General features: G+C 42.0%; 1 protein-coding gene across 1 annotated transcript in view; it reads right to left on the bottom strand.

Moving 5' to 3' along the window:
- Positions 1 to 569: 569 nt before the first annotated feature.
- The window catches only part of GOLPH3 (golgi phosphoprotein 3), a 57,121-nt gene continuing 41,721 nt past the window's right edge, over positions 570 to 15,969 (bottom strand). Inside the window, exons 3-4 of the mRNA XM_038743501.1 lie at positions 13,904 to 14,018; positions 570 to 2,550 (exon numbers count right to left, since the gene is read on the bottom strand). Coding sequence (XP_038599429.1) covers positions 2,126 to 2,550; positions 13,904 to 14,018 — 540 coding nt within the window. The 3' untranslated portion in view covers positions 570 to 2,125. The remainder of the gene's footprint in view (positions 2,551 to 13,903; positions 14,019 to 15,969) is intronic.

Below are 15,969 nucleotides of genomic sequence, written 5' to 3'. Positions count from 1 at the left end.
TGATCCTAATTCCAATCTGTAAGACAATAAGTGTGAAGCTATGAGTAGCCACTAATCTAGAAACGTATCATCACTTGAATTAAATCTGTGAATCCCTTTTTGAAGAGGCAAAACTGCCCCACAGCATATTTGAAGGGGCATAACTGCCCCACAGCATGATATTTAAAAGCAATACTGGCATATACAGTCACATTCCATAACAACGGTTTTTCTCCAGTTGACTTATATTTTTATGGCACCATTTGCAACAGTGTCTCAGATCCCAGAAATTAGTGACATTTCTTTGATGTAACGAGAAAATAAATTCTGTAAATGAAGAGCAATTAACCTTCAGAGAATCAGTTTTTACTTACCACATGGAATTCTCTCAAGCACATTTCAAAAATAAACAAAACCAGTCTTTCCCAGGTGATGCTCGACCGGATTCTGGAAAGCCGTTCAACGGAACGCTCATTCTATGGCAAATTCACCACAAAGTTAATCTAATACAATTCTACGGTAAAGCCGAGTTACACTTTACTAGAAATATAACCACGTTACAAACCCAAAAATACAAATGACATGCTTGCTCTGGTTCAGGCACTTTCAAGATCATAGTTTATTTACTGTAGATAAAAAGCTAGTATACAGATTAAGGATCCCTTAAATTTCATCTCTACAGTTATACACCACCTAGTATTTTTGCTCTGAATGTTAACCAAAAAAAAACTTCTAAACACCTGAAAGCCCCACTATTAATATGCACTATGATGATAAAAAAAATTTTGATGTTCAATTTGTTCAATGTGTAGTATTTACATTGTGAAACCAACGGTGATATGACAAGCAGTGGTAAATAAGTGATAATAGACTTAAAAAAGCCAAGGTTTATATTTTTTACCATGTGCTAATTAGCATATTGTATAAAAAAATTTAAAACATAGCAGAGCTTTGTGTTACAGAAATCGTATCATCTGAGCTGTAGTCATTACCTGCTAAAAATTTACATGCAACACCTGCTAGGATAGACTTTTGATTTTTTTTTTTTCCTGAAAGTGTTAAGTAGAATAAATGACATTTAAGAGAGACAAACGGTTAAACTTATGGACCGACGAAATTTAAAAAAAACTGTACTCAAGATCTGTACTGGTCACAAGCCTCTTCCATTCAGAAATAGATATAGACAGGGTGACGGAATGAAGTCTCTTTCCATACAGCAGTCATCCACCAAGGAGATGCATAGGCAGAAAGCACCGTAAGCGGCACAGGTCAGTAGGCATTGAGCTCAAGTACACACACACACACACACACACACCCGCCACACACACACCCCTTGGTAAGAGGTTTCTCTTCTCCCAGTGGCAGAAAGCAAGAAGGGAACATCAGGTGTACCGCTAACTGAATTATGCTAAATACTAGGGTGGAGGAAGATGTTAATATATAATTCAAACTATATACAGAACACACTGGAATGCATCCCATCCCAAATTTGCTTTGTGTGAAACAGGTGGACCTTTTGACAAGAGCCTAATGATTCAGTCGTTAAAACCAGAACAGAGATCAGCATACGATAGATTCACAAGGGAAGAACACTCCAAGGGGCCTTTCATACTATTTATTGAGCGGCTTCAATTTGAAAATAATTTCGCTACATACACATCTCAACTGAAGTCTATGTATAAAATACCCTAATAGATGCGGATATTTAACTTTGGTGAGTTAAAGGCCTTTTTGTGACTTTTGTCTGAATTGTACTGCAGAGTGCTAGAGGCACATGCACACGGGGAGGAACTCAAAATGAGGTAATCCAAAAAGAGGTGCATGCGGCATTAGAGGTACTTGGAGAATCAAAACATTCCAGGAACCAAGAAAGGAAAAATAGGTACAGTGATCATCACAAGGAGCTGGAATTCAATATGAAATGCAATGCCAATATGGCAGTAAGTTGAAGAAAAACAGGAAGGTCTCTTATAACCAGCAGAATCCCGCATACAGGCGCAAAGAAAAGGGTAAACCCCCCATCATTTCCACGAAATGAGCCAATTTATGAAATGAGAAGATACGAAGGACAGAAAACATGAATTTGGGAGAAGAAAACAATTGATTCACAGAAAGGAACGAGAAGAACACTTCAGCTGGAGAACAGTTACTTGGTGAAGGCTGCCACTACCGCCCACAAGACCTCATTAGTGTTGGCCTTCATACATTCAACTTCAGGGTCTAAATCCAGAAGCTGCCGCACTCTTTTTGTGGCTAAATCGTACTGCTCATCCAAAAGGGGGGCAAAAGCGTTCTCAAGGACATCTGAAGCATGAGCTAGGTAAATAAGAGCCAGCAAACGCTTGTCCATGCGGTGAGGGTCGTTCACCCATTTGTCAAGGACTGCTTCTTGGACTTTCTTGATGAGGCGCTGCTTAATGTTGTTGTTGGTGAGTGGGTGCGTCGTCATGTCAAAGAGAAGGAAGTTCTGTTTCTCTGTTGTCAGTACACCTTTTTCCACCAGGTTTTTAGCTAATCGTTCACGTACATTTCTTAGCTGGTAATGCAGTTTTAATGGATTCCATGTCTCCCCTGAATGAAAGGGTTCAAAAACAGGTTAGTCAAGGATCGCTACTCTGTACCCAGACGACAAATTCTACATCAAATTACCTTTAGCTTGGGGATAGCCAAAACGTGACCCCAACTCCCCACCCCGGACCCAAAATTTCGCTGAACTTCTGCTATTTTTCCCTAACAATCAGCTGCTGCTGAAGACAGTGGGGGACTGCGGTGGGGTGGGTGTGTGGGCACACATGTACATATTTGGGGGGACTTGATGGCATCCATGACTACCTACAAATTTGTTGAGAGCCAATCAATCACAAGAAAACCTATAACCACTCCCCATTTCTTACTCCCTCACAACTTCCTGCATCAAGTCAGCCAGAAGTAAGCTCCAGAAAGGTTGACATAGTCAATCAATGATATTTAATAATAAAGAGGATGTTTGTTAAGTGCTTACTATGTGCCAGGCACTGCACTAAGCACTGGGGTTGATACAAGCAAATCGAGTTGGATACTTTCCCTGTCCTACGTGGGGCTCACAGTCTAAATCCCCATTTTACAGATGAGGTAACTGAGGCACAGAGAAGTGAAGTGACTTGCCCAAGGTTACACAGCAGAGAAACGGCGGAGTCGGAAATTAGAACCCATGACCTTTGACTCCGAGGCCTGTGCTCTACCAACTATGCCATGCTGCTTCTCATGCTTGTATTTATTCAACACTTACTGTGTAAAGAGCACATAACTGGGAAAATAACCTGGCAGAGTAATTATCCACCCCTTCCTACTTTAGCTGATCTATGTTAGTTGTGGGGATGAAAAAAAATACATGAGAATGATAGGGGAATCATAAACCATCTTTAAGAACTACTGTTCAAAGCAGGATGAAATTGTGAACACTCAGAACACTGCATTAAGGGTCTTACCTTTAGAAAACTTTAGCAGATTAGATGAACATCACACATCTCATTCTTTCTCCTTTTTTGTTTTCCCCCATTCTCTTCTCTCTTTCTGCTTTCCTATCCCCTCTTCCTATCTTTCTCCCAGTCTTTGCCATTCTTCTTAGAGATGTAAGAGCACGGGAGGCGGAAAAATTGGGGGGAAAATTTTTTTCTGAGTTTTTTCCTCTCAAGGAGGTTTTGCCTTTTTCTTTCTATCTCCACTGCAAAAATTGGAAATTTGGGGAAAACAAACACACACACACAGATCTATTCAACCACTAAATGGTAATCATTGGGCACTTACTATGGGCGGACCACTGTACTAAGCGCTTGGAGAGTACAATAAAACAGAATTATGAGATGCATTCCCTGCCACGAGTTTATTCATGCCACACTTGCTTTTAGTACCGTGAATAAATGCTTTCTGTGAAAAGTTTTCAAATGCTGCTTCAGTTCTTTTATTTGGGGACTGACAGACTGAATTTCTTAGACCAGATAATACAAATATCCTCTTGGTTTTACTGTTGATAATTTCTATTTTCATCTCTTATTTCAGTTTTTTCTTCCTCAAATAGAAATGACTGAGTAGCTATGGTAAATTACTTTTAGGGACAAGCAACAGCTTGCATCAAGCCATCTGTAATCACAACCATCAGAAGTGCTAATACGCCCTAATCCCTGTTGATGAACATGGATGCCCTCTGGGTGTTCTCAGAAGGGTTGGGAGTTTGGATGCTCTGCTCCTTGGTAACGATGCCCCTGTGGGTCCCAAACAGGAGGCAGTGCCATTTTCCTAAATTTTCAGAAATCTTCAATCTCTCTGCCCCAACACACAGCCTATCCAGGGGGCTGAGACACTTGGGCTGGAGGTCGCTGGAGGAGGAAGAAAAGCGGGGGGGGGTGGGGGACGAGTCTTCAAAAAGGGCTCGGAGTGGATGGTGACTTGTGGCTGCGAAGCAAAATTTCTATTCACCTGTCAAGTAGGCCCCACAGATTTTTCCAATCCTGGTTTATAGCTCCTATTGGGTAAATCAGTCCTCAAATAAGACAGATAACCAGCTTTAATCATGAACGATGCAAATTCTATCATCTGATTTGGTTGTCTCTAGTTTGGTATCTCTTATTACGGAAAGGCGATGTAAAAGAGGTATTTTTTTACCCATTAAAAACTGTATTTTTATAGAAAAGAAAGTCAACGAATCCTTTATCTTTGACACGCTCTGCTCCTCAAACAATTATAACTGATGAAGCTAAAACACATGCTCTTCTCAGACAAAACTACACCTGGGCCAAACAGGCAGGCTTTAGTACATCCTTGACCTAAAGAGCCCCCTTCGTCCCCACTGTCTTAATTGTTGGCACACTTCCTTTTGTGAGATAAATATTTAAAATAAAAGCAGCCAATTAATTCTTCACTTCAGTGCTGGTTAAAAAAGACTGGAAACCTAAAACACATTGAACATAGACCTGGCCAGCATAAAAGAAAACCGAGCAAAGGAAGGGGGAAAGAAAGGGACCTAAGTCATTTATGAATTGAAAAATGAAGAATTTATAATAACTGCATTCAAATCTTTGGCAGAAGAGGCCGAATGATATTTTCCATTTTCCTGTTGGCCTTCTCCCCTAATGTGAAACATTCTTTCTAAAGGTGTTGAAATAACCTCAGTGGCCAATCCTTGTTACATGATTACATCTCTTTTATATAAAAATGTCAAATATTTAAAGCAAAAAATAAAGACATGGTTGAAATTTTAACTAGCAAAAATAGAGCTTTAGTCATGTTCCCACATTGAGTATTAATTCTATCCATTTGTGCACAAATACAATTTGATACTTATACCACTAGGTACTGAAAATGTATACAAGCTGTGGGAACTGTAATTTTACATTCTGTGGTTTTCAAGCAATGGAAATTTCAATAGCATTACATTTAATTTGCATTCAATTTCCCTGCTTGACTTTAAAAAGGAAGCGGAGAAACGTTATTTGGGGCCAGATTATATAGAATACGCTGGCTGCTTTTGGAAGAAGATGCAATTACCGAAACGCGAATGCAATATCAGTGTCTGCTATAGGGTCACACATTAACATTTAGTGATATTTCAATGATAAACCAAGAGATTTATTCATTTTAATCTGACACTCTGGACTATTTTAAGGCTAATTTTAAAATCATTGGACTTAAAAAGGTTACTGAGGAACACAAATGATCGGTTCACTGACAAGGTTGGTTTTAAGATATGCTGCCCAAGAGCTCTGACAGTTTATACAGGGGCGCCACTATACGAGACTCATAAACAAAAGCCTGAAATTGGGTTTCATCTTGCTCCCTAGTTCCTGTAACCTCTACGATAGAGGTACTCTCAAAAAGCGAGTGATGAAAGAGGGAGGAAATAGAAAGGATCTTGATCACTCCATTGAGCACCTTTGAATAATCAAGTTGCGAATAGAGCAGAACCTACAGCACAGGTGACCAACTGGTATTTTTTTTAGCTGCGTGATGTGGCAGCCAAAATGAGGGAAGTGGGCTCAACACCTGTTAGCGGGAGGTGGCTGCAACACACAGGTTGTGGCTACTGTCTCATTCATCATATCACATTCCTGTCACCAGTTCCAAACTGATGCTCAAGCAGGGGAGACGTCCGCACCTGCCAGGCAGGACTGAGGAGCAGAACCCTAAAATCTGAATCAACATGGCATGAGGAAGAAGCACTCAGCAAACGGAATCCGAACTAATTATAGTGCTCCTGCTGGGGGATTGCTATAGGCTGAAGATCGGGGCCTGGAAGCCATATGGGGAGCCCTCTCATTCCCATCCCTAGGCCAGGAAAAGCAGTATGGCCTAGTAGCTAGAGCACGGGCCTGGGAATTAGAAAACCCTGGCTTCTAATCCCGGCTATGCCACTTGTCTGCGACCTTGGGCAAGTCGCTTCACTTCTGTGTGCCTCAGTTTCTCCAACTGCAAAATGGGAATTGAGACTGGGAGCCCTCTGTGGGACAGGGACTGTGTCCAACCCGATTACCTTGTGTCTACCCAAGCACTTAGTATGGTGCCTGGCACATACTAAGCGCTTAACACCACAATTTATTATTAATAATAAAGAGCCAGCATTTAGCCTTCATGGAACTAGAATAATGTTCTCTAAACTGGCTGTGGCCCAAACTCACAGGCTTCTGGGGAGGACAACCACACTACTCTTAGTGTACAAAAAAGCATCCATTCTAGGCCCTGCATCTTTAGGGGTCCCCGACAGGCTAAAATGAACTGCACCAACCCAACTACCTCACGGTTCTTTTCCTTCTTCCTCTGAGCCACAAAGGTGAGAGGCACCATATGACCGAACAAGTTTCTGCTTCTCAAATCAATCAACGGTATTCATTGAGCACTTACTGTGAACACAGCACTTCACGACACTTGGGAGGGTGCAATGGTAGACCCGTTCCCTACTCAAATCACTCCAACCTGCTCTCACAATCTAGCTCGAGGAACTCCTAATCCAGTTCTGCACCAAACCACATAAACCCTTAATCTGGCTCTGCCAGGAGCCCTCATGACCTCCTTGGCTCCCTGTACTCCTCAGCAGTAGAAGCATTCAGCCAAGGGAATCTGAACTAATTATAGTGAGCATTACAGAGAGAAGGGGGTGGGGGAGAAGCCTAAAATGACAACTTCTTGTGAAGCAATTGTTTACTATTGGGAAGGACAGTCAACACATTAGCCATAAATATCTTCATGTTCCCACTGCAGATGCATAAACGATGTGGTAACATCCATTTGAATGAATACTAAAAAAAAAAAAAAAGGAAGGTGAGCTGAAATTGGGAAGCCAGACCAACAGAGAAGACTTTAAAGGACACAGTAAAACAAATCCTCAGACGCTGTGGCAGAGAAGCAGAGTGGTTCAGTGGAAAGAGCCCAGGCTTTGGAGTCAGAGGTCATGGGTTCAAATCCCAGCTCTGCCAATTGTCAGCTGTGTGACTTTGGGCAAGTCACTTAACTTCTCTGGGCCTCAGTTACCTCATCTGTAAAATGGGGATTAAGATTGTGAGCCCCATATAGGACAACCTGATCACCTTGTAACCTCCCCAGCGTGTAGTACAGTGCTTTGCACATAGTAAGCGCTTAATAAATGTCATTATTATTATTCTTATTATTCTCTGAGCCTCATTTACCTCATCTGTAAAATGGGGATTAAGACTGTGAGCCTGTGGGACAACCTGATCACCTTGTTACTTCCCCAGCGCTTAGAACAGTGCTTTGCACATAGTAAATGATGAATAATGCCATCATCATTATTATCATCTCATCTGAAAACTGGGAGTCAAATACTAGTAACAGGATTCATTACTGTGTGCAGAGTACTGTACTAACCCTGGGAAATAATACCCAGGTGGGGTAGATCAGCTCAGTGAAATGAAATAAAGAAAGGAGAATCTCTGGGGAGAATCTTCTTAAGCATCAAAAGCCAAGGAGGCAGGTATTGTGAAGATCAATCATAATAGCACATGGGACAAGCTTTGTGGGTGCACCATGTGATGGGACTGGAGGGGTACGGCACTGGTTTTGTCAGTCTTCCTTATTTATTGAGTGCTTACCGTGTGCAGGGCAACGTACTGAGCACTTTTCAGTCACACATGCACCCACGGGTATCATCTTCCTCACTCACAGCGGTACGATTTCACCATTAATCCACGTATTAATACTTCTGGTATTTGTTAAGTGCTTACTATGTACCAAGCACTGTTCCGAGCACTGGGTTAGATGGAAGATCATCAGGTCAGACACAGTCCCTGTCCCATGTGGAGCTCTCAGTCCAAGAAGGAGGGAGATTAGGGACTTAGAGGAGCAGCGTGGCTCAGTGGAGAAGAGCACGGGCTTTGGAGTCAGAGGTCATGGGTTTGAATCCCGGCTCTGCCACATGCCTGCTGTGTGACCTTGGGCAAGTCACTTAACTTCTCTGAGCCTCAGTTACTTCATCTGTAAAATGGGGATTAAGACTGTGAGCCCCATGTGGGACAACCTGATCACCTTGTATCCACCCCAGCGCTTAGAACAGTGCTCTGCACATAGTAAGCACTTAACAAATGCCATCATTATTATTATTATTATTATTATTTAGTGCAAGGGACCTAAACTGCAGCAGTACAGCCCTCCCTCGGCCAACTGGGAGCCTCGGGCTACCCAGGAGTTAGGTCCTAACTTGCCTTTTGCCTGCGGGGATAGGAGAGACTCAAACTGTGGCAGAACGAGGCCTCTATGAACTTTGAAGGTTGAAGAGGCTTTGGTGGTGAAAGGACCTGAGATGGTCTCCCCCTTCTAGACTGTGACTCCCCCTTCTAGACTGTGAGCCCGTTGTTGGGTAAGGACCATCTCAATATGTTGCCGACTCGTACTTCCCAAGCGCTTAGTACAGTGCTCTGCACACAGTAAGCGCTCAATAAACATAACTGAATGAATGAATGAACGGTCTGGGAGGTTGAGGGGGCGCACCATTAGGAAATCCCCACCGGTGGTTCTGTGGGCTCTGAACTTTGTCTTTCATGTTGTTTTTGTGTTTCCACCAATTCCCCACCCTATATGTCTGCTGCCAAACCCACCTCTGCCTTGTTCTTTGACTGAGGTCTAATTCTCTCATTCCTTTTTGCCCAGCACTAAGTAAAGTGCTTGATAAACGCTAATCTGCTTTTTTTAATGGAACTTGTTAAGCGCTTACTATGTGTCAAACACTGTTCTAAGCACTGGGGTAGGTGCAAGTTAATTAGGTTGGACACAGTCCCTGTCTCACATGGGGCTTGCAGTCTAAGTAGGAGGGAGATCAGGTATCCCCATTTTACAATTGAGGAAACTGAGGCCAGAGAAGTTAAGTGACTTGCCCGAGGTCACACAGCAACCATTTGGCAGAGCTAGGATTAGAACTCAGGTCCTTGCGACTCCCAGGCTTGTGCTCTCTCCAACAGGCCACACTGCTTCTCTTCTTCTTCTACGACTACTACTAACCTTCTACATATTCCTGACTCCATTAGAATGAATCAAACTTACTAAAAACACTTTTTTTCAGGTGATATACAGTCAGCGGTTTCACGGGGGTTGGACTGTTTCAAATGAAATGGGGCTGCAGGGGAAGCAGGCTCTGCTACCATTAGAACAAAAATCCATTAGAATGATGTGAATTGGGGACCTCCTTCACAGGCATTGACTTTACAGGGGCAAAGGGGATAATGTGAGCAATGACAGCCCCCATGGGTTTGGCAGAGGCAAAGCTATTAGTTTCCCCACCACTGAGTTTTGGGTAGGAGAGACTAGCCGTTGTAGCTATGGAATGTGAGTTTGGGAGGATTTGGGGAGAAGAGCCAAAAGCAGCCCTCTCGCCAACTCCTTAGAGTCAAAATGGGAGCAGAGGTGGAGCTAAGATGACACTACCACCTTGGGTCCCACACCAGCTACTATCACTGCCTCTTGGAATCAAGATTCACGGACACAGTCGTGGCCATGGATCTGGCTGCAGGTCACCCCAGTGAAGCTGCTCTTATGCAGCTCTGTGGGGAGACCACGCCAAGGTGGTTCCAAGGCGCCAACCCCTGATCCATCCCCAGTGGATCCGTCAAGCTGTCCAGAAAAATCATGCAGAACTGGCAGTCTGTCCTTACTGGGCTTCAAATTGGGAGGAACTTTGCAGTTTATTAATAGGGGCTGCTTGCTGAAGACATGGCTCCACTGCCATGACCCTGGCACGAGGGTGGCTTTTCTTGAGGTAATCATGCTGCCAGGGCCGAGTAAGCAGGGGTTGGGCAGGAGGACGGCTCTTCCTTATGATACTTCAGGAATAGCACTGATGGAGCTGCTTGGGCAAGGCCTTGGGGAGCAGAATGGTCCTGAAAAGTGGCAGTAGAAAAGAAGCAGCAGCGATGACTACCTTTTCCTTTCTTTCCCTCCTCCTTTTTTTCCCCCATGGCCTTCTTAAGTTACCCTCCACTTCTCCTTCTCTTCCTTCCCCATTCCCCTCACAGCCTGGTCCCCAAGTTCACCCTCACACTCAAAATGAAAATGTGGCCCCCAGGACCCTCACAAATTTTACCTGTGATAACTTGAGAAAATGGGGGAAATATTTCCCTTTGGCCCTTTTTTATATGCTAAAACATGGACATTTACAAAATAAAGGATAAATAAATAAAATAAATAATAATTAATTAATTAATAAATAAATAAAAGGAAACCCTGGTCTATGGAAATTGACATGCCCAGCTTCTAGTCAAATTAAGGGAAAGGGGGATGGGTGGACTATGAGAACAGAGGTGTGAAGGGCCTCGTAGGCACCCATCCTAGGATTGTGTAGATAAACCAGAAATTTGAGAATTTTGACAAAAATTTGCCAGCAGTTTGCTGACACCTTGTGATCAAACTTTTCAACTGCAGGAAGTTAAACTTCAGTGCATTTTAAGGTTTTCAAACATCAGCTTCATATCTGAAGTCACCCCACCTTAAGCATCACACAGTAGTGACAGCATGGCTGACTCAATCACATAATGGGATGAGACTAAAGAGAAAGAACAGGCTGTGACCATTATTCGGAACATAACTTTTTGGTACTTGCTACTTGTAATGTTTTTAAATTACTTCATTGATTTTCACCTAATCTAAGAAGTTTCAACTGAAGACAAAAGGTCTCTTTTATACTAAGACCCTTAAAGGTATTTTGGACACATGTAGGTTTTTTCTGAAGAGAAATCTGACTATCAAAAACAAACATTCAATAGCAAATTCAACAAGCCTGAGTGCATAAAAGCATACAATAATACTGGTATCTGATTTTATTTGGTAACTTTCTTCTACTAAGCTCAATGCACTGCCACTCTATTAACTTTCCCTAATGGTGGGGAGGGCAAGTATTGCTGGAGAGTTGGCCTATCCCATCCCAGCCTCTCGAGAACCAAGCAACAACCCTTCAAAGCAAGCTTCCTTTAACAGCCCTTCTCATTCTGTTTGCAGCAAGAATTCACAAACTCATGTCACAGCTCTGAAAATCTTATGAAGAAAGTGTAAGAAAGCAGAATTACCGGTGCACCCGGGCTTTCTCCCACATCTCACTACATTCCCCTAAAGGCCCTGTGTGTTCTTAGGGGCATATCCAGTGCTAGAACACTGTGTACCATTCTGGGCTTGGAAGAATAGGGACGTGGGGGAGTTGCTTCAAGGATTTAAGAGCACCATCACTATCAAGAGCACTGATTGAGCTCCTACTGAGTGTGACTCTCTACTCACTCTTCTCTGCCATGTTTGACCACCCCATATTGGTCAAAGCCAAGAGGGGAGAAAGATGGATGAAGAGCTGATTAGCTTTCAGAGTGGATGCCTCCATTACATTGAATGATCTCAACTTGACCATACTCCTGGATGTTGAACAAATCATACACAAAGAGTGTCTACCAACTCTGTGATAGTGTTCTCTCCCAAGTTCTTAGTAGAGTCTTCTACATACAGTAAACGCTCAATAAATACAACTGATTGAGATGACTCATGTCCAGTTCCTTTCCCAACAGAGTAAAGATTCCCAAATATAAAGAAGTTTACTTGCCCAAATTCCTCTCAAGTTTCAAAACGTCGTAGCTATTCATTCCACCACGCTGTTTTCAGGTGACAAAATTTTCCTCAAGAAAAAGACTACTGCACCGCATTCAAAGGCAACATGCTGTGGTGGCAATTTAAACCTTTCTCTGTCTCGGTCCTAACCAAGGATTGGTTTGCTCAGAACTGTTCCCCTTCAACCTTGGTATTTACAATATTCCTAAATGGTCATAGCACATATTTTAGCAACTAACCAGATAGGTGTCGAATGGCCAAGAATGGAAAGACCATTCATTCTTGCAAAATCACTAAAACATAGCTCCATTACCTTCTCCTATGACAGAAACGGGTATTGGTTTAAAATTTAACAATATCTGCAGTGTTTAATAGAACATCCAAGGAAACGTAGTTCTAAACTTAAATTAAGTCTCCAAAAACAAATTATGGATTTGGCCGCACTGCAGTTGAGGATGACGGAAAAAAACTTTTCACTTTGAAAACCTCCAAATAGTTTAGAGAAGAAAAAAAACCCACATAAAACCAAAGTATGCAAGCTACTTCAAGTCTGTTAGAGTGCTTTTCGAAGACTAGAAACAGATATTTGGAAAACATTACACAAATGAAGTAAAACCACATTTCCTCAGTTCATTGCCATTTCACCTGATACTAGGATATTCTTTTTCAGATCTCAAATATAAAAAGGATGCTGTCTGGCCAGTTCTTCAGTTGAACGTCTTTATGAATCTTTCTTACATTAAAAGGAGCCCTTGTAAATGGGGCAAACAAATAAGGCTGGGATACTGCAGAAGGCCGTGGAAAGCAGGGAGTAGGAATGGGAATAGGAATAATCCTATATGTCTCTAAATTATGACCAGCTGTTGCCTCAGCACAGCCAGTTCTTGGGAAAGCCCCTACTCAATCTACTCTGCCACTTTTGACCATCTCATGCTGGTCAAAGCCAAGAGGGGAAGAAGATGGATAAAGAGCTGATTAGCACATTCTCTACAATAGCTACCTCCATTACACTGAATGACTTCAACTTGACCATACTTCTGGATATTGAACAAGTCAGACCAAAAGAAAAAATACTTCTCAAGTTAACGTTTTGAAAATATACAGTTTTTTTAATCAGACATACCGTTTATGAATAGTTTTGTTTTAAAAGGTGAAAAAAATGCATGAAGAATCTGATTTATAACGGAAAATATTTTAATGGGAATAGACTGGGGTTTTTATTTTCTTAAAGCTCTCATTCCCCTAGTTCTTGAATTTTTTCCATTATCTTTAAAAGGAAAAAGCTTGAAAGGTTCCACAACATTGTCATTAGCTTAGCTTGCCTTCTGCTAGTAATACTGAAAATAGTGGCACCAGCCACAGACAACGGGCACTGCGCATGTGAGTGCTTGTGTGTGTATCTCTATCTGAAGTGAGTACGGGGTCACTCACCCATTTTTTTAGGCACCCACGAATTCCCAGTAGCCCCAATCAAGGGTCGTTTCCAACTCACAAGACACAGATGCTTTTTATCTGCTTGAAAAGTTCAATGGCCTCCCAGTTGGCTAGGCAACACCACTTCTTCCCAATTCTTCTCATTTTATTATGCTTAAAATATATATTAGCAACCCAAACTAATGTTCACGTGCAAAAGCAAATTCTCATGAAATCCTAACAAAAAGGGTTAATGGAAAGTTAAGTGGGATTTATTAAACTTCTCTTTAGGCCTATGACCTATAGGCTCTATGTCCTTGAGTACATGTTAATATGCAGAGTTCACTTTATCCTCTTTTATTAAGTCAAAGTTAATTTCCAAAAACTAATTAAAGTGTTGTTTTCTTAAAATCTGACTGCACAAATTGCAGTTTCTACATTCCCAGCTTACCACTCAGCAGTTCGATCCAGTTCTGGACTGTTTCTGGAGGCTGAGTCTCCTTAACATGCTTTAAGGCTTCATCCAAGAGAACATCACCAGTTGGGGCATCTGATTTACAGATCACCTGAAATAAAAATAACAATGCATCAAATGATCCAGCAGGATTTTCATTAGATTAGACCACTATGTTGGAAACCAGAAGATTTACACAGAGTTGACTTAGAGCAGCAAAGAGGGAGGAGGAAGTATCAGAGAGGGGGAGGACAAGGGTAGTCGGCAAGAAGTAGGACCCTCTACTCCGCTACCAAGGGGAGCCAGGAACAGCAGCCAGAAATAGAAACAAAAGAACAATATGTTCAAAGCAGCAACACTGTAAGAGAAAAGGAGACAAGAGCTCTGGATTCCCTGAACAACTCTAACTTCTAACCTCCTTGATCACACTCTTCCATGATTTACCAGTACGAGTGGAAATGGGGGGAAAGGGTGAAAGTTCTTCTATACAAGAGTAATGGTAGTACTGAGCACACACCTGGACCAAGGCACTGCTATACTAAGCACTTGAAAACTCCAAAATAAAGAAATGACCTTGTTCTTGCCAACAATTAGCTTTCAAAGGGAAGGACCTGCAGAGGCAAGCAGCAGCCTCCTATCCTAGGAAACGACAGGTGAACCCAGAAAACTGAGACGTCTTTGCAGAGGCCAAGGCGGGGGGACAATTCATTTTGGGGAAAGCTGGGCTGCAGAGAAGACCCCTAAGAATGCAGAGAGTGTGGAAAGCAATGTTAAACCAGGAAGTCAGTTTTTCTTACTGCAAATTATCAGCAAAGTGACATCTTGGAGTTTTCCTTCACTCAGTATGGTCTAGTGGATAGATCACGGGCCTGGGGTCAGAAGGACCTGGTTCAAATCCTAGCTCTGCCACTTGTCTGCTGTGTGACCTCGGGCAAGTCACTTCACTTCTCTGGGCCTCAATTACCTCATCTGTAAAATGGGGTCAGTACTGTGAGCCCCATTTGGGACAATGACTGTGTCTAACCTGATTAGCTTGTATTCATTCAATCGTATTTTTTGAGTGCTTACTGTGTGCAGAGCACTGTACTAAGCACTTGGGAAGTACAAGTTGGCAACATATAGAGACGGTCCCTACCCAACAACGGGCTCACAGTCTACAAGAGGGAGACAGAGAACAAAACAAAACATATTAACAAAATAAAATAAATAGAATAAATATGTACAAGTAAAATAAATAGAGCAATAAAGCTGTACAAATATACAAGTGCTGAGGGGAGGGGACGGAGGTAGGGCGGCGGGGATGGGGAGGAGGAGAGGAAAAGAAGGGCTCAGTCTGGGAAGGCCTCTTGGAGGAGGGGAGCTTGTATCTATCCAAATGCTGAGTACGGTGCCTGGCATACAGTAAGCACTTAACAAATACCATAAAAAAAGCTATGAAACTGCTAAATCGGAAGAGATGTTTTATCATCTTGCAGCTATCAACAGCCATACATTCCCACCTTTAAAAGAAAGAGAAAGACTAGATATAATCATTGGACTTAAGCACCACCCAAAAAAGAAATTCAAATACAGTATCCTGAAATATTAGTCCTCTTTTTTTTTTTTTTTCCAATTTGAAGGTGTTGGGTGTATACTTGGGGAATCAGCTCTTATGCTTAGGATATATCAAGTGCTTAGTACAGTGCTCTCCACACAGTAAGCGCTCAATAAATATGACAATGAAATAACTAGTTCCTACATCTAGTAATTTTTGAATAAAGATGAGTGCATATTCAACGGCCATTTCTAAATATCAGAAAATATGAACAAAAATGATCAAGATTATTGATTAAATAATCTTCTCCAAAGAGCCACAACAACCTTATGACTTGTATTTAAAATTAAAAGAAGTCACAGAAAGAGAGACTTCAAGGTTTGCCTTTTTAAGGCAGAAGTAAATATCCTATATATTTTCTACAACCTTTACATTTTATGCAGTGGGAAGGCCACCATAAAAATTCCCTTTTGCTCTCTCTCTGGGCAGATAGTACACTCAAGACCCAGAAGAGCTTGCTAAATATCTA

This window comes from Tachyglossus aculeatus, chromosome 3 (genome assembly GCF_015852505.1).
Source record: "Tachyglossus aculeatus isolate mTacAcu1 chromosome 3, mTacAcu1.pri, whole genome shotgun sequence".
Taxonomy (NCBI): Eukaryota; Metazoa; Chordata; class Mammalia; order Monotremata; family Tachyglossidae; genus Tachyglossus; species Tachyglossus aculeatus.
The sequence above is the reverse complement of the archived record's forward strand: the minus strand, read 5'-3'. Positions and strand labels throughout refer to the sequence as shown.